This window comes from Lepisosteus oculatus, chromosome 7, assembly GCF_040954835.1.
Source record: "Lepisosteus oculatus isolate fLepOcu1 chromosome 7, fLepOcu1.hap2, whole genome shotgun sequence".
NCBI classification, from domain to species: Eukaryota; Metazoa; Chordata; class Actinopteri; order Semionotiformes; family Lepisosteidae; genus Lepisosteus; species Lepisosteus oculatus.
The window spans coordinates 19,007,290-19,033,522 of record NC_090702.1 but is presented as its reverse complement, the minus strand read 5'-3'; the positions used below and the strand labels follow the sequence as shown (position 1 = coordinate 19,033,522).

Here is a 26,233-nt window from a genome sequence, read left to right as displayed (position 1 = left end):
AATACCACAGATACTGTAACTGACTGATTTTTGGCAATAATGAACCCATGCTGAAGAATGAAAACAATCTCGATTAAAAAGCACTAAAGGATTGTTAAACATAGGTAACTACATACCTTAGATTTTGTATAATTATTTTAAACCACAAAAAAATGAAAAAGCTCAATGTTTTTCTAATTGAAAGGAATACTGGAGACATAAGAGAAACATAGCTTCTTAGTTTTGCCTGCTGATGAACAAGATTACCAGTCTTCATAAACATGGATGGGAACCAGCATCATCCAAACATCTGAGTTTAGGTTTAGTCAGGGGAAGATGGCGCAACACTAAGCCACGTAATCAAAAAACAACAACTAAAAATGTATGTTTCTTGTAATGTAACCTTAAGTGCCTCTTGATTTTTGAGCTTATGTTTGTTTACTGATCTGCAAACAAACAGATACAGTATGTCTGATGTCTTACAACATTCAAAGATTTATTCATTAGAAACTAAATTCCACAGAAAACTGGAAAAATAAATCTTCCTGTTTGTGTTGCACTTTAAATGAAGCGCCCTAAACCAAAATTGTTATTCCTTTAATCTTAATGGGAAAAAAAGAGTTGGAGAAATACAAATGTGATATGTGATATTTTATTTGAAACACACTAAAGCAAATATTTTTTAGGATTTAACCATTTGAAAATGTCTTTTAAAATAGGTTTGCATTTAAATTATATAATTAAATAATGAAAATGTTCTTAATTATGCACATTATTTATGCTTTCTACTTCCATGATCTTTGAAATAGTTGATATAACTAAATCACACACTATTGCAGTTGTATTCTAGTTGTCTAGCTTTAACTGCAATTGAAATAAATTTTTAAAAAATGGAGAAGGAAATTTATGAAAGCATGTCTTGCTCAGGAACTGGAAAGAAACAATGTTTTCTTTCTTTCAGGATAACGTGTCATTTTCTGCATTGGTGCAGCTGTTTGACCCACTGATGTCACCAAGATGCTTTGGAGTCATAGGTATCAAAAGACGTTAGTCAAAAGGATTTTTTTTTCTTTTATGTTTTTGAGGTGAATCAAAAATATGGTATTGTGATTTTTCTGTTATTTCCTGCTATGAAAAAAAAAACATTTAAATGTATTTCAAGACATTTGAATTCAGTATAATTTTCACTGTGATATATTGTATTCTCTGGAGCTTTTTAGGGTTTAAGATGCAAATGACATTCCAAAGAATACCCAAACCAATAATATAACATAAATCTTTCATCTCTTAAAAGTGTGATTTATTACTGAAATCCTCATGTGTACATTACCCGTTTTTTTCAGTGGAGAATTTTGAATGACAAGGTAAAAGAAAACAGAAAATAGTTTTCATACAGAAAAGAAAACGTTGTAGTCAGTTCATTATGTGATTTGAAAAGAAATACGGATGAGTGAATTCTGAAGGTTTATTGATCAGTTTTTTTCTCTAATTCTTTATTCAGTTCCAAACAGCATCTGCTTTTGCCTTTGTAGGATCTTGACAGATGCTTGCTCCTGTGCTATAGAAAAAGAACATTTGCTTTTGTTATCTTTTCAAGTAAAACCTGTTTTGTTGTACGTCTTGTAATGGAATGGATTTTTGTAAAAGCCAGGAAGTCAGGAAACTAAATCTAAAGTTAAAAATTATATCTATTATATCTAAATCTAAATTAAAATTCTAAGAGTACAATTTGCAGTATGGTATGCAGTTTTTCACTTCTTTTCATTTTAAAAATTAGTCTGGCTTGTATGTAAATATTTGGTGAATAAACAGTAACAGTGTCTCTTAGTCTTCACTGTCTGTTAAGTCTTAACTAGTAATTTTAATTGCTACAAATCTAATAATCTTACATTGCCTCGTTGAGATCTTGAACTAAAGGCGATTCACTTCTGCTTGAACTGTTTTCATTATTCTATGTTCATACTCATAGTGTGAAACAAAATTACTTCACAAAACATACTTGCAGGTTGACCTTTAAAGCTTTTTGTTTCAACGGAAAAAAAAACTTCCCTCCCATTTTGTACTTGTAAACTTGTAAATGTAAAGGTACAAATCTTAATCCATACAACACAGCTATCGGGAACAGTAATAAAATTACTTATGTTAATAAACAACTAGTAGTAGCTAGAACATGGAAATTTAAACCAGCACAAAATAGCTTTAGTGTTTGCCATGTTATACTTTAGAAATGTGGGAAAACTGTAACTGTTGTCAACATTGTATGTTACAAAAAGGGAAGAAAAACATGTATCACAGTCAGATGTTTTTGTTTTGTTAAAGTAAATCAAAACTGTGTGCCATATAATAAAATGGTGTTATTATTTTTGTGTAATATATATAATGTTGACACTTTATATCTAGCTTTCTACAAAATAATTGTGAGGTCTGTGAAATAATGGATGAATGCATATGTCAAAACATATACAGTTTGTGTTAAGGATCCACTAATACCAGATACTTTTTGGTCCTAGACCACTTAGAAATGCAGTGCATTTTAATTACTGTAATGTATGAGTGCAATAAACTACAGTTTTCATTCTTTAAAAAAATCAGTGCACGATTTGGATTTTTCTGGAAGAATTACTATACAGTAAATTGAATATCTGTGATGAAAATGGTGTACAGCAGGTGTAGAGTGTAGAGATCTACAAATCCCAAACAGAAGAGCTTTGAAGAGGTGCTTGAAAGTGTTGAGGTAATGTGTGCTGCCACTTTTCTCTAGCACCTGGTAACACTATGAAGTCATAAGTGTCCTTACAGTAGCAAGAAAAAACATAGGGAGAGAATGGAGAATGAACAGGAGATGGGCATGGAAAAATGCAAAACTGTGCCAATGATTATGATATAAATGGCACATTTTAAAAACATTTATTGGCACTGTCTAAAACATCGCTGAAAGTACATATTTATTTAACCTACATACAAAAGAAAGCTATCATTTACTTTAAAATGCTACGCTTTTAAAATAAACTTTGCAGAGTCTTTCCCAAAAATGGATTATCATTGAAGTCACGTTTGGAGCTTGCATTGTGCCCTGAAGTCATGACAGCAGCAGTTGGAATCTGGAGTATGTCACTAGCCGACTGTACCTAGAAGTTTCCAAGCATCGAATGGAGGAATGCCACTAGACTTCAGTAGGCTTGAGTCATCCAGTGTTCACTCGGCTCCCTGTGCCAGAGCAGCCTCTCCTGTGATGTGCTAGGAGCCTGTGAATCTGTTCTCCAAAGTCTGTTCTCCAAACAATGCAAACTCTGCAATGGCCTATGTGAGGCTTTGAGTCTAAATAAGAAGGATATGACTCTCACAGCCCATATTTGAACGACCTAAATAGATAGATACTTTATTGTCCATTGCTATAGAAATATGTCTTTCGCTTCTCCCATAGAAGTACAAAACACACAAGCAAAACACAAACAGTCCCATAAAATCACATGAAATTACAACTACAGTATGTAATACATAAATAAATTGATAAATAAATGGGAAGTAGGGAGGACTACGTTTACATATATTCATTGAGCAGTTTTATTGCAGAGGGGACAAACTACAAACTACTTCTTATAAAACACCTTGCAGTGAGGTATATTCATAAACAATTGTATTTTCCAATTGGGGTGGGTATTAAAAGAAAACCAAACGGATTAAATAAAAATCAAAGTCTACATATTAATTTTTTTATGTTTAAAAAATATTCATTTGAAAAAATAAGCTATTTTGTTTTCATAATCCAATGGTTCTCCACTCTGGGCCTGGAGGACCCCTGTGATTTTTGGGTCTGGTCCAAATGAGCTTTTAATTACTGAGGCTTACTGATGCCTTTAATTCAACATCTTGTTTTATTTGACCTTTTTAATACATTTCTGCAATTATTCATTTGTGTTCTACATGATGTGGTATAATGGTATCCATCCATTCTCTCCTCTTGCCTATTAAGTGGTTGCAGCCTTATTTCTGTCCAAACAGCTCATAGTTGGTGACCAACTATGATGTCTAGACTCAGGGGGAAATTACACTATCAATAATATTGTACTTTTTTGTGTTTATTTTACAACATTATCTCCCTTTAAAAAGCAATTAGCAGTCTTTGTGTCCTCACTAAATCCACTAAAAGTAATTCATTTGCCTCTGATGTAAGATATTTCTATCATTATTAACCACAGTTGTAATGAAACTAGTAATGAAAAGAATATTGGTGGGATGTCTTTATCAACAGATGATAAAAATGCCACATACACATACTGTATATTGGTAAATTCAACATAAAATGCAAGTTAAAAGGACTAAGATTAGTTATCCACATCACCGGTAAACTGTGCTCAAGGGATTAATGGGGCTTGCTTTATTTTTAATGAGGAGATTTTTTATTATTTAGTGAAACAGATTCGGCAAACCGTAAGTTTAAAAGTGTAGTATGTGACAACAAACACAAAAGCTCAACACAACTAAGCATTCCCAAAGAAGAGTGACTGTGACTGTGTTCTGTAGATTTCCAATTATTTACATTCCACACATCTGACTGAGGTTATAGAACCCAGAAATTTGTTCAGAGTTCAAAGTAATTACTAAATATTTTATTTGTTTTAAAGACAATAGCCCTCCAGGACCAACCAATATTAGACAGTTCTGTTTTAAAAGCTAGAAAAGTCAGTGACAGATCAATTAGCCTACAGTATGTGATTAAATGTGAGATGTATGAAAAAATAGATGATACAGATATCCTAGAGAAGTAGTACTAATTATCAAAAATCTTGAATAATATATCAATTTTCCATGTTTTGCCTTAGTATATACTGTATTGAGGTCCTTATTTTTCATGTTGTTTTCAATACAATTATGCAAAATATCTCCACAAATCTTTAAACAACCAGTGTGTACTTTTACTTAATACCACTGTCTGTCCTTTTTGGAATGGTGTAGTTTGTGCACGACTAATTAAAATATTTTTGAAAATAATATATATATATTTAACCAGTGTGACAAACCTAACCTTACATAATTGTAGGCTGCACTTGGATGTTTTCATTTAGTGTTTCAGTGTTTTCCTGAAGTTTGTCTTCCTTTTCCGTCTCCTAATTACAGTATGTCCTTTATTCATAAGTCCCTGCATTTTTCTCAGACTGTGCCTAAAAGGTAAGTTGCATCAGTACACTGTCTCTTTACATACGATTCTCACTAACTGGCTTTGCTATGCCCTCTGTCCTGGGTGTGGGACATACTGTCTCTCTGACACTTTCTTCTAGTCCTGAGTTAATCCAGGTATCATAATGTAGGACAGGTGAGTGTTATCAGGGGGTGTTAACAATGTTAAGAGCTACTGCAAATACAACAGCTTAAAAAGGAGTGTGCAATGTATATCTTATAAATCTACATTAAAGGTGGTAATAGTTAATAACCTGATTGTAGTTCACTTCATCCATTTTCACTAATCACCTAGTCAAATAAATGGTCATGGTAAAGCAGTGTATGTGAAATAAGAGAGCCTTACTTGGCAAACAATGAGCAAGACAAGACACATCCTGGATAGGATGCCAGTTGAGAATAGTTAATTTTATTTTTCTTAACTTTACTGAAAATGTAACTTATCAAAATGTGTGTTTCACTGTTCAGCATAGAGAATTCTGATGGATTAACTTTGTCAATGCCTTTGAGGATCTGATGAAAGTGACAAGTTAAATTTCTTTGATATCCAATCAAAACTATTTTGGATAAACTATTGTTTATAACATAAACAAGTATGACAAGACAATTTCATATTTTCTATTTAAGTGCATGATTGGTTTAATTGTGGCTCTTGGTAAACATTTTTGTTCAAATTTAGTTTTTCAACAAATTAGGAAACCAGTCTTAGACTACACTTGATTTGACCTAGTAGCAGAAATCATACCGTGCTACTGTAAGCGTTATTTAGTAATTTACTTTGCAGTATTTTAAAATTACAGTTTTTATCTTCATCTTTCATTTCATTTCATCTTTCATAAATCACTTATTTAAATATTAAGGGGAATTTTGTTAGCTTTTTTGAAAACATAAAAGTTCATATTTTACCTATTCTAATGGTTTTGGTCTTTACATAAAATTGCATATTATAAATATCCCAAAAAATCAGATCCTACTGTACATTTCAAATCCTCTTCACGTAGGCATGAAAAACATCCCAAAGGGTCTCATTGCCTGAGCTCCTGCTTTCATTCAATGGCATGTTCAAAACAATGACTAAATTGTCTGCCATCGAAAGGATTTAACTGGCATATAAATTACAGTCTTTAAAAGCTACTGTTTTCATAAATAGAAGCCTTTATTGGATTGAGGGATAAATTCCCATTCAACCACCCATAAATAAAACACACTGTAGACCACTGTATACATTTAGGAGACCACATCAGATTTATGAGAGATTTGTTTTAGGATTTTTTTATATTTCTACATGGAAATGAAATACTTGGGTACAGTGTTGAGAAAAGTTTGTGATGCCGCAATACAATCATGGAAATCACAGCTTCACAGTTTTTTCTTGTATAACCAAAAGAGTTTAAATTCAATGTTGTTTGAGATGTATTGTTGTTAGAAGAAAAAAAAAGAATAATTAAAAAGCAGTGTATGTGAAATAAGAGAGCCCTTTGGTTACTTGGCACAATTACAGGGATAATTAGAATCGTGGTTAAATAATTGGATAGTTAACAAGGAAAGAATCTGGGCAGCTCTGTCCTCTGTTAGGGCAAGCAACTTTGTCAGTTTGGTATTAATCATACAACTGATTAATACCATTTCGATTCGATTAATCATACAAGTGTAAGCATGCCATGTCATTATTAAAAGAGATTTCAGAGGACCTCAGAAAAAGAGCAGTTAATGCTCATCAGACTGGAGAGGGTTATGAAACCTTTCCTAATATAAATGGGGCTCCATCCTTCCACTGTCAGACAGTGTACGAATGGAAAATATTCAAGACCATGATGACGCTATCTCTGGGTGTTCATCCTGCCAAGATCTCCCCAAGAGCAACCCAAAAAATAATCCATGAAGTCACAAAGAACCCCAGAGTAACCTCTAAGCATCTGCAGACCTCACTAATTGCAGCTAATGTTAGTGTTCATTCCTCACCCATCAGGAAAATACTAAATTGGGATGGTTTTCATGGGAGGATAGCCAGGAAAACAAAAAATAGCATTGCTTTCTTAAAAAAAACATTGTCACAAATCGCAAGTTCACCAAAAGGCACCTGAATAATTCACAAGACTACTTAAAGAATGTTCTCACCAGAGACAAGTCATAAGTTGAATGTTTCGGCCACAATGAGAAATGTTTTGTGTGGTAAAATTAAACACAGCTTACCAGAAAATAAAGATCTTCCCAACCTTCAATGGTACATGGTGCAACCTGATGTCTTGCCATCATTGGCTCAGAGTCACAAAGACAAATTTCTTGAGGAAAGTGTCAGGGCATCCATTCATCATCTGAATCTAAACATAAAATGGGTCAGACAGCAAGACAAAAATCCTTAACATACAAGCAGATAATGCAAAATAATGGCTAAAGAAGAAGTTTTGCATTTTGCATTGGCCAAGTCAAAGTCTTGACCTAAACCTCATAGAAATGTGTAACACCGTGGGAGTGGGTGGAGCCGCAGTGAGCAACGGTAAAAGGTCAACGCCCCTAACTGAGGGTGTAAGGTTAGCAGGAACCGAAAATAACACAAAAAAGGGTGAAGAATTAACCAAAAAAGAAGGTGTGCCGCATATCAAGGCTGGGCTTACCCTATTCAACAGGGTCCAGCCTGGGAAAAAGAAGAACCGCTAGCACAGCAGTGGCGAGACTGGACATTAACAGGGTCCTGTCTGGAAAATCAAGGTGCGCAAGGCCAAAAACAAAATAAAAACTCAGTGTGCGAAAAAGGTCTGTCTGCCCCGGTGAAGATACGTGACGGGCCAGGCAAAAAGAAAAAAATAACGACGGCCTTATGGGGGTACAATCTTCTCCAGGACTGCTGGTGAAAATAATCCTCGCCTTCCGGGGGTTGCCCTGCTCATTCCTTTGGGGCATGTCCGGTGTGCCTTTATAGAGCCCTCACAGCTGTGGCTCATCGTCTAACAGCCTGAACAGCTGTGACTACAAAGCCAAGGCATAGCCCTTCATCCAGGGCTCCAACTCCACACTGGACACACCCCAACGTAATGCCGCAAATGTTATTGCAGGACCTTGACCAAACTGTTCATACAAGATAACCCCCTAGATTATTTCACACACAGAATTTGGCAGTACTGTAGAGAAATGTCTCAAAGGATTACGTTTTTTTGTCTGAGCATGTCAGCGTGTGTATTGTGCTTAAATAAAACTTTCTGTTGATCATGTGGGACCCGCTATAAAGAATTTTTCTTGTGGAGATAAGTGGCTTTGTACTTTAAACATTTTGATTGCTGCAGTAGCATTGAACCTCTGTCCATCTTCCTCTTTTGTGTCTACCACAACTCTCTTTGTTTACCACTCTTCAATGGGTTTGATATGTCTGTTTTTTTATAGTGTTAATACTCCAGATTCAAAACGTGGTTATTTGTTGTCATGTTATTTATTTTAAAATCCTTCTATTTAAAAACGATTTCCCAAGATTAGCAGGTTTTTTGTTATCTTTGTAACTACACCCTTTCATCTTGTTTTACTCCTTATTAATCTCGTACTATTAATTTTTTTCAAGCACAATAAGACAATTCATACCTTTCCATGTCTGATCCTAAATATTAATCCGATTTTTGGAACTGTGTCAAAGTTCATTTTTCCCAAAAGCCTAATTAGAATTGTACCAGATCTTTACACTGTTTCTCTATTAACATAATTATCCTTTTTTTAAACAGGAATCATGATTTATTCTGTTTGCTTGCCTGCCAATATGAATACTTTAAGAATTGACATCTACTATATTTATTTTGTCCCAACTGAGAAAGGTCTCCCACTATAAAATCTTACTCAGTTTGGGAGGGGGGTATTTTTCCTGTCACTGTGTTCAGCTCGTAAATGGTTATGACCAATGTCTTTCATTTTCTCAGTCATGCTGGGAAAAAATACAGCCCCTCAGCTATAGATTTGGATCATATATTTTAAGTTCACTCAACAAAAAGAAAGCTCACTTGGGTGTCTTTCAGAAGCTTAATGGCTGGGGAAAGTGTTTCATGATAAAGTATTAATGTTAATAAAAGGCTGAGGGGAGTCTCAGGGCCCTTACAAAACCATACTGTGTTTTATATAGAATAAAAGTGGACAAAAAGAAAAATCAAATGTTATGAAAGAAGGTTCTGTTGGTTATTTTTTATTAAAACACAGCAGTGAAGTTAATCCGACATAACAGCAGGCAAGTCAACGTCTTCAGAAATCTAAGCTGTTTGAATACACGTAGGAGTTGGCTTTCTGTTCAAAATAATAAGAATTCTTTAGGCTCTTCGCAACAGGGCCCTGAAGATTGAAAAGTTTACCACAGCTGGTTTTGCATTTACTGTTAGTGATGTTCAATCCCACATCACCTTGCCTCTCTTCATACAGTGCACACATCATTCCGGACTGAAAATCCAAAGTGTTCAATCACACAATTGAAGAAAAAGTCAATTCCAGAACAGCATTTTAACAGGCCACCTTAATAATGGCTCTGGAATACCTGGTAAACTGATTTTAAGGTGATTTCTTTCTTTTCCACTTATGTTTGAATTTAATGTTCCATGAACACAACAGCTGCAACATTTTATTCAGTAAACTTTAAAAGCAAAGTTGTAAATCTTGCATTGCATTCATAAGCTGGACTGGAGATGCAATCACCTATACCATATGGTCAAGTGAAAAAAAAACTGGACACATTTTAAAATACCTAAATTATTCTCCTTCCTTTCCTAATAGCAGACGTCATGGAATAGTATGCTTTGAAGACTGTCAGGACACTTGATCACGGCTGTCTCCTGGGGGCACGTGGACCATCCTAAAATTCTTGGCAGAGATACAACAGAAATTAGAGATGGCTTTGTTTTAATTCCTTACTTTTATCAAAACAAACCAGTGAGGCTTTTCCTGTCATTTTCACTGTTCAACAAGATGATGTACATCTTCCAGAAGGTCTGCACATGTATGTTTTCCTAGCAGATCCCATAAATACTTTACCAGCCATTGTCCTGATCTGCATGTGTGGTTACATAATTTTCTGGTTTCCAAGATGAAAAGATTGTTATTAAATTTGACACACGCTGCTTATTTTTGTCAATTCATAACATTATCTTCTCCTTCCACATGCAGTACCATTGATTTTCTATATTCCAGATAAGGAAATTAAATTACTGTTTGAAGACTATAAAAGAGATATAAAACTCAAAAGTACTGCTATGTAAAATGCATCAACATGATGTGACACTTCATTATATGAAGGACTGAATTATATCAGAATTACATTCTTATGTTGTTTAGAAATGAAGCTATTAATACAAAAATATTTTAACAGTATGAATGATTAATAAAGTAACTGAAATGTATAGTATTTATAGAGCATAAGAGAACTTTCATAGAAAACTCAGAGCTTAAAAAGATAAATGGCACATATACTGTATAATATATACTGTACAGTGCATATATAACACTACTATATTGTATTTAATACTACTAAATTAATGATGCTAAAACAGTTCCAATTCTTAATGAGAATTAACTAGTTTCACATGCTACACATGCATCCATCCAACAAGTAAACCTAGCATTGTTTTATCATAATTCCTGACACATACTGTACCCACTCTCACACTTATTTAGCACTGCCTACCCTGGAACGTGCAAATCATTATTAATAATGCACTGCATGATATCTGCAACAGAAGCATCTATTTTTAATGTATGTTTTGATTCTAAATTTTAAAGCCATGTTCATGATTATTTTCTTTTTTCATTAGTCACACCAACATAATAATAATACAATTTATTTTACATAGCACCTCTGAAAGTATCTTCTCAAAATGCTTTACAGGAAAAGTTAAAAAAGTAACAAAGATAGGAGAAAATTATATAAGAAAATTAGCAGAAAGAAACACAAGGAATTATAATTGCAGTGGAAGGTGCAAGGAGCAGACAGAGATACCAATTACAGTACATAAAAGCCTTTCTGAAAAAGAAGGTTTTGAGTCTGGATTGGAATGCATTTAGGGAAGGCGACTTTCTGATATCCTGAGAGGTAGAATTCCAGAGATTTATTGTATAATGATAGAAGACCCTGTCACCCATGGAGTGTAAGCAAGCTTGGGGGACAACAGAAGTCCGGAATCAACTGTACAAAGATTGCAAGGTGGAGAGTAGGAAGATAATATGTCAGTAGGAAGATACTATGAATACTAAGCCAGCCATGCATAGCCTTAAAGTTAAGCATGTGGATTTTGAAGTAGACATGAAACCTGATAAGAAGCCAGTGCAAGGACTCCATGACAGGAGTAACGTAATCACATACACACAACCTGGTCAGGATTCTGGCTGGTGAATTCTGGACATACAGTACTGAAGTTTGTTTAGTGTGGATTTAGATACCAAGTGAGTAGGGCATTACAGTAATCAATTCTGGAAAAGACAAATGTATTGACTAGCTTTTCAGCTACAGTCAGGGAAAACATAAGACGTAGTCTGACAATATTTCTGAGACGAAAGACAAGTAGTTTTTGCACTGCCTTTAAACAGTTGATAGGAGGTGCAGAGAAGCCTGACTTCAGTCTTGTTGCAGTTAAAATGAAGGAAATTTTGAGTCATTCGGGATTTTATGTCACAGAAGTAAATGCAATTAGAGAACAGAGAGCAGAAACATTCTGTATTTGATATTGCACTGTAGATCTTATTGCAATAGCTTAAGATAGTTTGTTATTTTGCTTTATTACACTATGGTTCTGTTACCTAATGAAGCTGTCATACAACAGTCTGCAATTATTTTATGTACGTTTCCATTGTTGACAACATACAATATACAGGTATATGTCAAATCTTGAAAGAAGTACGAGACAGTAAACATTTGTGGAAGATATTCAATATGCCACTCTGTGTAATACATAATACTGTATGCCCATATGTTTAAATAAACCTTTTCTCTAGATGATTCAACTCCTGTGGGGAAATAATGAAAGAGGTAAAAAGAACAAAGTCTAGTTGATGCTGAGACCTTTTATTTAAGTCAATTAGGTAATGAAAATTACTGCCTTGGAATACATTGTACATTAAAATGCATTAAGAAATGCCAAGTCCCAGATCGCTACATTCTTTGCACTTTATTTCAACACATTAATTCATCCCCACAGCATTAGACATGTATTCTGTAATCATAACTCTGTTTTCATTAGACTGCGATATTTTCCATCCATCCATTTTCGGAATGCTATTTTTCCTGTTAAAGAGTGCAATCATTTGAAATGGGGAACATTTTGATTTCATGTCTATGCCAGCAGATGTTCTGAAGGAATAGGGGCATGATCCCAGTGTCTGTAACCTGCAGAAAACCTGTGAATAGTATGTTTTGACTTGCAGCCAGAACCTGCACCTGTGTTTTCCTTTACAAGATGTAAGATAAATGAACTTCTGCATTAAATAAATGGTTTGAAATGTATAATAAAGTGGATACTTTTAATTTCATTTTCCTGTCACATGGAATCCTGCAGAATTTCATAGGTCATTATTTGAAAGCTACAATTGATTTTCAATATACTGTATATACATTATATTATACATAATAATTAAATGTTTTGAACTTTGTACACTTTTTTTATTGTACTGTTATAAAGTGAGTGGAATGAATAAGTTGGGTAACATCATTCAAGACATTTTGATCAGTCTTTGTTAGTTAATAATCAGACTGAAGATTGTCATGGAGATTATGCATCAATACACAAGAAGAACTATTTACAGAATTGAAAAATTGACATAAAGGGGCCACATTCACTTTACTTAAATTTCAGTTTATTGTTAATTTGGCTATTGTTATTCATGGCTACTGACAGTTACTGTGGGTTATTTCATTACATAAGTTACATTTCATGTGTCTGCATGGATGGAAGAGGTCTGAATTAAACATATGGCTTTTATTTGAATGAGTGAGATAAGATAAATTTGTGTTTAGTATTTGAATCAGGCTTGGCCCCCACAGACAATCAGTACATGAGTCTAGATGCATAGAGATATGTTCTGGCAATGATTATTCCAACAATAAAAGACACAAACTAAAGTTTTTTTGCATTTCCTTAGATTACAGTATTTCGCCATTGTACTGTCCATTGGTTTTATACATACTGTAGATACTGACCACTTTTTAGGATGTAATATAAGTGTATATTCCCAAAGATAGTCAAGTATATTTTTTTAAAATAAAGTAATTTAATATTTACTTCTAAATGGGCTGTATCTGTCCTACAATATCAGTAAGGAGTTAATGAAATCCCACTTCCTCTAATAGAATCCTTTCAGTAGTTGCTCTGCTGTCTTTTCCCAAATCTACTTTACATACAGTACATTTTGCATTAGAGCATTCTGTTGCTAAGTTCTAAGACTATGGAATGTGCTGTCTAGGTCAATAAGAGACTCTGGGTCCGTGGGTGTGCTTAAAATAAGACTCAAAGCACCAGTGCTGTACTGTGACAGTTTTGAAAGCAATTATTGGACTCCTGCTGCAATTTTACTGTAATGTATTTTTCTGTCTCTGTGACTCTGTCACATAGCCTCATGAAAGCCACTATGTAAAATGGCTAAACTGGGAAATGTATAGTAGAGCAACATGTCATGTCTCCTCACCTGGGTTCTGTGTTGTCTTTTATCTCTCGTTGGATGAATAGTTTAGACTGGTATTTATCTTTGTCTCTGTAACTTATCGGTAAGGTAGTTCACATTTTTGGTAAATTCTTTTAACAGGACCTTAACTTAAAAGTCAACTTAGAGAAAGCTTTATTACCCAGACATTTCAAAAGAAGACATACATACTGTACAGCAGTGCACATTGTCGAATCCTGTGGAATCATGGATGCATTCCAAAAAAATACATTTTTTCTAAATGAAAATGTATTTAAGAACATAGAAAAGTTTGCAAACGAGGAGACCATTCACCCTTTTTTACTCATTTGGTAGTCTAAAAGCGAATACATTTTTATCCAGCCATTTCTTAAGTGAAAAGTGTTGGACTCAACCATCTGCATGGGAAGCCTGCCCCAGATATCAATAATGCTTTGTGTAAAAAAATATTTCCTATTCTACACCCTATAAAAAATTATTTTTAGTTTCCATGTCCCATTTACAGTATGTAATTAAATATCTCAATATTGGGTACTCAAGACTTAAGATACTTAGATCTGTTAAACTGTTTGTATATGCTCTGAGTTCAAGAATCATTCTTCTTGTTATTCTTTGAACACATTCTAAGTCTGTAAGAATGTTACATGGTATAGTGACCACAGTGTGTTAAGAAATTAACACTATATTCTATATTACAGTCCTAGTAATGAATTTAGTGTATTAAGCACAACTTCCCTGAATTTAAATTCTGCATTTTGTGCTTCTGAAATGACAATTGATCTACATATTTTTTTCTAATTCACCTTGCAACTTTCTTTAATTCACCTTGCAGCTATAATTTGCAAACCTTTCCGTAAGACTGAGTTGTCTATATCTTCCTACAAAGCCCCCCATTTTATTAATTTTTGTTACATCAGAAATTTTCCAGATTGTCATTCTGAGCCAAACCTCTGCTGTAAAAATGTACAATTAAATCTGTTTCACAATGCTATTTGAACATACAGTACGTCTACAGTAAGTAACAAAAGCAACAGTTTGAAGTTATTTTTAAGTTGTACTTGCATCTTGTTTATTTTATCTCGTCAATCATAATGATTTATGAAGGAAACAAAAAAAAATCCAGACTTCCTGGAAATATACTGTAGTTACTTTCCTGAAAGAAAAGCCTGAAAGTGTTTTAATTCAGTAAAAAAGACCTTTGATGAAGTCTACTATATGACTTTAAAAACTTATATCATGTTTCATATGTGTTTTAGTATGGGCTAATATGAATCGATATTGAATATTCTTTAATGGCAATATATAGTAAATACTTCCTGTACCATCACTTTTTTGTTTTCAGAGCAATGGGTCAGCAGAGGGCGACATTTAACTGGGACTGGGAAGCTTCCTACCATGCAATTAACAAGAAAAAAAAAGATAATTAATTTGACTACAACATCTTGGGGTTTTAGCCTTCGACATACTGGGGCTATGATGTATGGGTGGAGTATTAACAACTGAGCCAAGATGCCACTTCTAAGAGCAGAAGCAACACAAATAAATCAGGCTTGATGAAATTAAGCACTTCAAGATGTTTTGAAATTCGTGTAAAACAAACACATCTAAGAAAATAGCCAAAGCGCTCCTTCCTTTGTCATTTCCTGTTGTTTTGTCCCAGCGGTTTTTACACACACAATTGCAATGTGTCCTCGTGGGTACTCAAGGCAATAAACAAACACTACAGTTTCCTGACTTTGCATCTCATCGGAAAAGAACACAGTAAAAGGATGGTCTTGAATATATTCATGGGACTAAAATAGATTGCTTTGATGGGAAACATGATATTGTCCTAAATCCTCATTTGAAACATGCAACTGGCAAGCAGAAGTGAATGGAAAAACTGTAGAGGGAAACAAGGGAAAATTAAGCCTTCGTAGCCTTAAAAATTTTAACTTTTCACACACTTTGTTACCTTGTAAAAAGTTTCCATTTTAGAAGCCAAATAATGACAGCATTTTGGCCTTCTATCTACATGCAACTGCTGAGTTATGACCCAAAAAACAAATTTCATTTGAATAGTTATTTTTATTTACGCACTCTCGCTGTTAGTCTGGATTACAGCCTAGCAACTGATTATTAAAGCCGTTCATCTTTATAATTTGGCTTCTCCAGCACACACATAGTTTGTTGGGTAATAGACATATTAGAAACAGCTTTAAAAATGACATCTTTAGATTTATGTTTCACACAGGGTTATCACAAAACAGGAAACAAAGATAAGATTTTTGGAATCACGTGACTACGTTTATCTAATGCTAGGAGCCAGAAGCAGCTGTATTTTATATACTGTATGTTTAAATGAGTGAAAGGACAGGATTAGTAGAGAGGGAGATACAGTTTGGGGACAGAAGCAGTTGTGTCCGCTTAGCCAGGCTCCATTTTAGCCTCCCTACCCCTGAGGATTGCTGGAAAAATAGTTAGTCACATTTGTTTATTATAATGGTTGGTTGCATTTCACTACTGCAAACTGCACCCACGGTATGAAACCAATCAGGGTAACCCCCCTGATAGACTGAAAGGGTGTCAGATACATTAAAAAACACATATGCATGAACACTGCTGACACACACACACCTTAATTCTAATAATGACAGTGTGTCATCTTGGTTTTCCACATTTTAAACGGTTTGCCTTGGTCTTTTCGATGCCCACTAGGATCTTAGCTCCTTTTCACATTGCTCCCCACTCAGGGGCTCCTTTTCACCTGATTCTACCCAAGAGTTACTGCTTCTTTTCTTTTAATTCTGTCAAATTACCTGGCAATTCTTACTCTTCAATGCTCAATAGTTTTTAAAATCATAAGCGTACTGTAGTCCTCCTCCTTTGACATGTTTTATATCACTCTGCTCTAACAATGATAGAAACATACCATTATTTTTGTGCACTCTACCATTTGTAGTACCTTTTTTTGAATATTATACCATATGTTTTTATATGGCTATGTTTACTCTTGTTGCTTGTGTCCTGCCCAGGGACTACAGAAGTAAGTTAACTTGTTAGCTAACTCTGGTGCACCTTAAGAGCTACTGTATGCACTGTCCCTATTCAATAAACTAAACACTATTCACTAACACAACCAGCTACTGTAATGTTCCATTAGACTAATTACACATCACCCAAAACCAGTCTTCACTAAAATTAATCACTTTAAGCACCAAAGACTTCATTAATACTCTCCCCAACTAATCTGGTTTAAGAGAAGGGTCTGTGACCAAACATAGGCAGCAGCCAGCCTGTCTTCTCAATCATATCACACGATCACAGGTGAAGGCACACTGCTACCTGGCCAAGCCCCACACCTCCAGGTGTGAACACTTCCACTCAGGTCTAGTTTAGCTGGTGATTCTCATTACTCAACAGTACACTTCAGCCCTACCGAACCTGCCAAAGTTACTCAGCCCCCCTTTCTAGCACTTGTGACACCTTTATGTACAGCCAAAGCTATGTCTCGAGCTTCTGTAGCATGCAGAGTCTCAGAGGCCTGTAAACCAGCCTGATTCATTGCCATTAAGAAATCCCATTCACACTCCTTTCTTCAAGATTGGAGCCTTGACAAAAACAAAAATGCCTTTCTTCCTAACTTCTCTTATAAGCTTCTTAATGAGACCAGAGGCGTGGCTAATTCCACACAGAACCTATCATGACAGCCACTTGCCTTCACATGGAAAATCACTTCCCTCTGAGTACCAATTATTCATTCAGACCAGCTGTGCCTCAGAATTCAAGTTTTCACACTACTTGACCTGAGATTGGAATCAAGATGTTGGCCTTTTCACAAGACCACCTCTCACTACCTCACATTCTGTTACAGTTACATTAATATTCTGCAAGGGGAATGAATGTTAATGACACTGATAAAGAGAAAACAAAACTTCAACTGTTACCAACAAGAAATCTTAATAAGGCATATGTTGCTTTAAAATTAAGTAGACAGGCATGAAAAAAATGTCATGGATATGATCTTTAAATCTAGAAATCTCTCCAAAATACTTGAAATAATATAGGATTCATTAAAGAAGAATCTGTTGAAAACCAAGTCTAAAATGTAAAAACATAGCTAAATACAATTATGGATCCCACTATGACAATTCAAATCAAATGAATTATGAGATATAAAACAAATTTAAATTTAGGATGTGTTGTGTTGTGTCTCATCTGTCAACACTCTTGGGTTTTGTGGTAAAGTCAACTGTTATTGCATGTCTTCAGCTTGTTTGACTCATTAATACCATTACATGGTAGTTTGTGTAAAATGTTACTGGCACGTACAGTAGGAGCTTTCACGCATTAAACATATTCTCAGAGTCCCAGCACGGCCACGTCTCACAAAAATTCCTTACCCAGACACTACAGGTATAGCTAGTTGAAAAGGGTTCTGTAAGGTCACTGCATATCAAAGAGCTCCTCTAACCCCTTAAGCACTAAACTAAACCAACAGAGAATAGGAATTAGGCTTTGAAAATATATTTTTAATAACTGGCTAGAGCGCTTTACTGTGAAAAGCTGAGAAATGTGATGGAACTGAAAAATAACTTTCAGTTGCGATCTGTTTATAATAAACTTTAATTCTTTAAACACACACTTTTTAAAAATCACAAGCCACATAAATGTGATTACTTTATAGAAAATATTAAGTATTCTAAGATACTTAATTGAGGATTTAGCAGAAAGTGGCTAATCTTACTAAGTTTTCAAAAAATAACTTTTAACCCATTTAGTTGTACAGATTTCCTATGGATTTTTTTATGTTTAATTTGATGTTTCACATTTTAATGGAGGAGTTGGATTTGTAATTTTGAGGTTTTAAGTCAATGGTCTTAAAAACCTGATTGTAAACATACAGTATATCGGCAAATGTGAAAATAGGGCTTTAAACACAACATTTTTTGCCTTGTACATGTGTTTTAGAAACAAAGAACTGAGTTTAAAATACAGAGGGACACATTATCTTCATTATGTACTGCCAAATCCCAGAAAACAGGATGCTATACAGTATCTTGGAAAAGCTATTAAGAAAGTCATGGTTTCTGGCATCAGCTTTTCACAAAAACTCTTGAATACTATTTGATGTCTTCCATCTGAAAATAATCACTGGGCATCATGTATTCATTGTCAGTATTCAAACATGATAGAAAAGTGCTTTGTGTTACATAGAAAGATGAATGGAGCATTTTTTACATGTGAATGCCATCGAAGATTACATCAATCAGTCAAATGAACTCAATGATCAATTTATTGTCATATAAACAAATCATTTTAGATTTACTCTATAAAAAATGATGTGTGAATAATGTTCTAACTGCAAATGTTTCTCTACATGTGTACTGTATGTCCCCAGTGACCATCTTTCACTTCTAACTGCCCATCCCCACCTGTCATCCCTCCTCTAGAGGGCGCTCCGACCCTTTCGTGTTTTAGTTTCATTATCACGTACACCTGTCCCTGGATTCACCGTGATTTAAACCGGGTGCTCTGGAAGCTAGGGGCTCTGCATTGGAAGACGGACACCCAGAGGCCCACCTAGCATCAAGTCACCCTATAGCTTAAATGCATAGGCTTCCAATCGGCGTCCTGACCAAGCTGAGTCCGGTGCTCGGAGTTTAATTTCCTTGTTCCATGTCCCTGTTCCTGTTTTTAATTGTTCTGTCTTGGATGGATTCCCTGGTTTGGGATTTTGGACTGCGCCCCAGATTTCCTACATTGGACTGTTCCCTGTACTTGTTTTCCTGCGCTCCCCCCTTGCACCTGATCACTGTTGGCACCACCCCCTGTTCGCCATCCTTTCCTAACTGTGTTTTCCCCGCAGCCCTTTTCCAGTCACTTCCAGATCATACAGTCTGCACAAGGTCCTAAACTATGTACTACACGTGAGTCAGGACCGGCTTCCGTGACATCTCCAAACTGACTACTACATTTCCTTTCCACACCCATAAATATTCCTACCCTGGAATCTGACCATTCCTTGCACCCCAACCCCTTTTGCATTTGTTTTCTTTCAGATGGCCTTTCTCATTTTTTCCTGGGACTCGTCATCCTCCCATCCTTTTCAACTACAGTGCATGTAGCAACCTGCAATCAGTATTATCCAACCCCATCCCTTTGGTCACTCTTCTACTCAAAGACGTTAAGCAGCTATTCATGACTGGTTTAATCTGTAACACCCCATTGTAATAACACTGTAATAACTGATTCAGCATTGTCATATGAAGATTTTTTTGGAAAAGATTATCATCAACTTCACAGCTCTGCATAATTCCTCACTGCCAACATTAATAGCTAAATCCCTAGTTCAGATTCACTACTCAACTGTCGACCATACTATTAATCAGATCTGCTTTACATTTAATACTTTATTATAGCAACAAACAATTTCAATGTACTGCAGGTACTATAGTTGAGATCTTCACTATTACATACTCAGAGTTTCTTTAAGGGCTTTCTAATTTCACAATTTCCAAAGTAGTTATTTAAATTTATTTTTGACACATTCAAATATTCATTTAACATTATATACATATCAAAGAAAATATCCTTAAAAGTGAAATCCAAGATAACATTTTAAGAAAATTAGGATAAATTAATGCATTTGTGTCTACTTATTTACTGAATAATGTAATCTACCCATTATAGTATTACAAGGAATGCATAACCTGTACTATTAAGACAACCAAAGAAAAAAATACAAAATGAGTAACAACTTCTTTTTAAAAAGACTTTGAATGATTAAAAAAAACAGGATCAAGTAAATGAAAATGAATATAACAGTTTGCTAACACCGGTAAAAGGGGATATTTGAAAGGCCAAGAGAGGAATAGAAATTAATTCTGTAATGGAAGCAAAAATATATAATAAAACCAATCTGTATTACAAAAGCACTGTAACGTAAGAAAATGTCTCTAGCATAATAATGGAAAATATCTAAGCACTCAAATTGAAATGAATGATGCATTAAATGAATATTTCACTCAGGTATTTAGCAGAGAAAAAAGTCAATAATGTGCTTAAGCGAGGAAAGATGTAGTTCATAAGAATGTAAGAAAGGATAATAATGAGATCCAAGTATCTCTTTCAGCTGTTTCTTGAATTAAGCCAAAGTATCAGCTTTAGCCTCATGGTGTGGTAGCTTGTAATATACTACCACATCATTTTGGGTAGAGAAGTGCCTCCTATCTCCTTTTTTAAATGCACTTCTCTGTAGGTTCCACTTGTGTTCTCTGGTCCATGTTTCACTATTCATTTTGAAGAAGTACTCTGGATTTGACTTTTTAATGCTTTTGAGAATTTTAAATACTTGTATTATGTATCCTTGTAGTCTTCTTTTTTCAAGACTAATACAGTTCAGTTCTTTCAGCCTGTCAGTGGATATTCCTTGAAGTCCTGGTATGCATCTGGTTGTTCTTCTCTGGAATGATTCCATAACAACAATATAATGTTTTGTAACATGTTGACCAAACTTCTCATTCTTTTCACTATGTTGCCTAACGTTCTGTTTGCCTTTTGTACTGCTCCCACACATTGTCTGGAAGATGTAAGCAATACTGTATGTAAACAGGATCATAGACATCCAAGTGTTTTTAATAAGTAGTGTCCTCTACCTCAGGTACCAAAAACAAACTATTGACATAAAACAGGAAATACTGAGGAAATCACCTATGAAAAGATTCTGGTGATTTAGTCATATTTTGCATGACTAAAAGGATATGACAAACTGGAGACTGGAAGCACAATAATGTAAATTCCTGTGTTGTGAGAATGAGAGTCTCTTAAATGTGCTAAAATGTCTCTCCATTTCTTTATTGTTTCACCTTAACTATGAGCTAATAGAACCGAAATAGTCTGCATCTGGATTCTTCAATATAAGAAAATATAAGAAAATTGAGTGCTTTCTCCTCTATTAAAGGCCTGAACTCAAACTATTCTAATTAACACAGGTCATCCTGGAGTCGTGATCAGGCTTTTATTTTCTTTCAGTATCAGAGAAAGTCCTGTCAAGGTCCCTTTTATCTGTTTAAAAATATCTTCTAACTGATTTGGTTCAAACTAAGACTAAAGAGACAAACTGGTTTGTGTTCATCCTCCATATGTTCTGTTCACATTCAGGTTAAGAAACAAAGTCCTTAGGGTGCAAGGCACTTTCCAGCAAGTGTATTCTCTTCATTTTTTTCAAGCGGTAATCCTATTTTTCACAGTTCATCACAGTTACACAAAAAATAAGAGTCTAATAATAGTCATCACTGAAACATGAATTCAAATCTCAATATGTATTGAAATTTAAGAGTAGAAAATCAGATTTGTTTTTCTTATATGTTATGAATATTATGAAATACAAGGCATAGATTTAATTTAGCCTGATGTCAGTTTGACCTTTTAAATACAGTCTCAGTCTGTTAGAGAACAAATTAATACCTGGTATATTCCAACCTCAAAAAAAGTATCATACATTCATATAGATCTATTCATTGGATGAGTCCAATGCATTCTGTGTGCATTTAAAATAAGATTAATTTCTTTATTGGTCCTTTGTCAAAAGCAGTAAAATAGACATATGGGGTTCATATTAAAAAAATGTCAGGTTTTACATTTCGTTGTACATTCTGGACAGCGTTTCATTAAACAATTTTGCAACTGAGTAACCTTATGTTTCATCTTATCATTTCATTCATTAGTGTTTGGTATCTTTACATGATTGGAATATGAACATTTTCCATCTGCTTTCCAGATAGATCGAATTATTATACTTATGCTTACAAATAAGCTAAATTTATGTTTTGAAGGTGACACCAAGCTTCTAAAAAACATTGATACATTTTACCATTTGTATGTATCTGTTCTTTTTCTCTCACTAATTTTAAACAATATCATGTGTATCAAATGAAAACTATCCATACAGGTAAGAAAAAAACATTCAGTAATTTGAATGTTTTGCACATTTTCTATACTCGGTAAATATATGTTAAAGTGACTTAATATACAGTACATTTTTACCCGTTTTGTTTTCTGGTGGAGATTGTGTCTTTTTAATGTGTGGATTTTAAGTTTCATAAGGTTTTTATAGCTGTTGTAACATGCTCAAACAAATATTCCTAATTAAAAATCACCAAATATCTAGAACACTGTAAGATGGCAAAGGGAGTACCAGGTGCCATAAATTCCTCTAAAGTCAGACTCAAAGAATAATGTTTGTTATTACTACTAATACTGCTTATCATACAATTTCCTAATAAGCTTTATTTTCAAAGTGTCTTATGGGAACAGTGTTGCATTGGGATGTCTTCTTTTTAGTCTTAGCCATATAAGATGAAGTGAGAGCAGCACAGGAGGTGAATATCACTAACAAAGCTATGTCTGTTGTTTGCAATCTTAATGGCAGGCAGTCTGTTGACCCATTTTTGAGGACAAGCCAGTAGAAATTGGAATATCAAAGCCATTTGCTTTCAGGCACTTTTGAGTGTAAACAATGCCAATTGGGCCAGATGGCTTTAAGTTTAGCTGAGGATATGTGCCACAGAAAGGAGAGCTTAGCTGCAACAAAGCAATATTTCCACAAGAGAACATAACAAAGGTGGTGAATGAACTTTCAAAGAAAATTCTGAAAGGAAACAGTCAAAAACCACAGAGTCTGGGGCATGCTCTTGACTCCAACAGTTGATGAGGGATGTGGATACAGACATTCCAAATGTTTGACAGACTTTTAGTGATCACAGAGGAAGGATACTGATTCAACCACACAAAAAATGCTGTTACAGTACATAGCTTGATTATGTAAATGATTTTGAGTGGGTTTATGCCTTAGTTCAAAAGGACAGAACATGGACTATAATAACTGATTTTGTCATTCGTGGGAAGTATGCTTCTACTCCAGCAATATTAAATCCTACTAACTTTTCTTTTCTGTTTTCAGAGATAAAAGTAAATCAGAAATTTACGTAAACCACAAATTTCCTGCAATATGTCCGAGTTAAAAAAACAAAGGAAAATAAACAGGTATTTTTTTCAAGCAGTGCTCAAAGAATCCCCAGATTTTAACGATCTGTCAAATAAAAGGTTCACTTTGTATATTAAATCAGCATACACATTGTGACTTTAACATTGTTTACACAGGCCATAATCCTCATAGACTAAAAGGAGATACTAAAATCCAATGTGTACACTAGTTTTCTTTTTGCAGGCATTTAAAGTAATATTGTTAAAAAATAAACATAAAATCCAGAGTGAGACAAAAATATGTGACTATTAACCGATAATAAAGAATAATCTTTACTTATTCAACAAGGCATGCATTCCAGATGAACAGGAAAGAGAGGTGGCATACACTACCAATAAGAAACGTAATTATGCAAAATTGAAGGCTGATTTTAGAGAATAAAAATAATCTTATCTGATTATTTTATTAAGTTAAAATGTAATTATGGTTTTGTGTATTTCAACCATATCTGAGATCTCCCTAGCCACAGTAGTTAGCAAATGTAGGTGTTTTTCTTGTTGTTTTTACCTTTTAGCTAGACAAATCTGATCTCACTACCTTGTTTGGAGTTAACCTTGACCTTGTTTTTGAATGTTGGATAATTGTGCAGGTGTTAGCACTGAGGCAGGAAATGCAAATCATTTGCACTTTATGGATGACAAGATACTTACCTCTTGGCCTGATTTAGTTAAATGAAATACTGTGGTGTTATCAGAGTGTCACATGCTGAGAGTCTGTTTATTTTACATAAAATAACATATTAAGCAAAAAGAAAGCCTCAGGATTCCACTGAAATTGACAACCTATGTTTTTCCCTTTTGCACTTCATAATAAACGTTCTTGAAGTATATATTCAATGGAACAAGTAAAGGTTTATTCCATGCTGAAATGGGAAGAAAAGAAACACGATGTTTTCAGCTGTGGAGCCTTCTTTGGGTGTGATGGCTTAATTTCTCACACATTTAAGAATGATGTTTTGTGCCCCTATTCCATCAATCCATTTTCTAACCACATTTTGCAATACAGGCTTGTGGGGGAGCCAGTACCTGTCCTGGTAAGCAACTGGTGCAAGGTTTTGTGAACTTTGGATGGGATGCCAGCCCATTGCAGGGCACATACTGTATAAACACTCAAACTGGGGCCAATTTTCCCAGAAGCCTGTTACCCTATCTGTATGTCTTTGGACAGGAGGAGGAAACTGGAGCACTCAGAGGAAATCCATGTGAACACGGGGAAGAACATAAAAACTCTGGACAGGCAGCATCGCAAGAATTGAAACCAGGGCCCTGACATTGCAAGTCAGCAACGCTCACAACTGTGCCAACATGCTGCCACTCTGCTCATCTTCAGCCATTTATATTTACTGAAAAAAACATTATTATTGTAATATTCCAAGTTCAGTTACCAATCCAAAGACAGATAATGAAGGAAGTTTAATGACCCGATCATGTATGATATAGATCGTAATTTTTCTCTTCTCATTCAATCTTTCATAATTTACTTCTGAATCATCATGGTTAAATCATTAAACAAAACAACAATTTTCACCTTATAACATTCTTCAAACACAAACTAAGGAAAACTAAGCTTTTAATACATTTTCTATGTCTATAAGTCAGTTTTTAAAAGATGACATTCCAAAAATTTGAATTGTTATTGGGTTTAAAACTAAACCTCAAATAGACTTAATTTATTCATTTTGACCATTTAACAAACATATTGAATATTTACTATGTTCTGGTGTTTTGTATAATACTATTTAGAATGTTGGAAGTCCATTTATCATTTTTACATACAGTAGTATTATTTTTATATATTAATGCAAAATGGATCATAAGAATTAAACTATAGGAAAATGGATGGATGTATCATAACTAGATTATTAGATTATTAACTAGATAGTATTCTGTAGTGTATTTTCATATATTGACATATATATTGACTACAGACAAATTACCTATTCCAATTTTTAGAAATGAAGATGCTTGTAAATATATCTATCAGTATCAAACCTAAAGACAAACTTTGCAACATATATTCCTGTTTTATTGTTTTATTGTTTGATTTTTAAGAGTTTTATTTCAAGAGTTTAAAGGTATAGATCAATTATCTCACACCAATTCAGATAAATGTAATGTAAAACATCAGAAAAGAATATAAAATGTTTGAAATCCTGTAAGCCACATATAATTGGTGTATATAATGAAACACACTATGAGGGTGTTGACAAGTATGTGGTATTCAGAAAACATTTCTTAACTTTAGAGAGCACCTACAGTAACTTCTGTGGAGATTTTTCATCCATGTGACGATGGAGGATCTCCTTTCACACAGGAAAAGGAGTACTATCAAAGACACAATAGAGAGGAAAGTTCCAAAGACTGAAGGACAGGGATAATTGTTGAGAGAGAGTAAAGACAATTCTCAAACTATGCTATGTTT

At 34.5% G+C, this 26,233-nt stretch overlaps 1 protein-coding gene across 5 annotated transcripts in view; it reads left to right on the top strand.

Moving 5' to 3' along the window:
* Window positions 1-25,479, top strand: part of mettl25 (methyltransferase like 25) — a 66,335-nt gene extending 40,856 nt beyond the window's left edge. The window contains exons 13-14 of one of the 5 annotated variants that reach the window (XM_015352895.2): window positions 941-1,013; window positions 24,980-25,479. In XM_015352895.2, the coding sequence (XP_015208381.1) occupies window positions 941-1,013; window positions 24,980-25,017 (111 nt within the window). In that variant the 3' untranslated portion in view covers window positions 25,018-25,479. Of the gene's footprint in view, window positions 1-940; window positions 2,340-9,894; window positions 12,632-24,979 lie in introns of those variants that run through there. The other 4 variants (XM_015352894.2, XM_069192233.1, XM_015352896.2 and 1 more) reach the window with 4 other exon arrangements.
* Window positions 25,480-26,233: the final 754 nt, after the last annotated feature.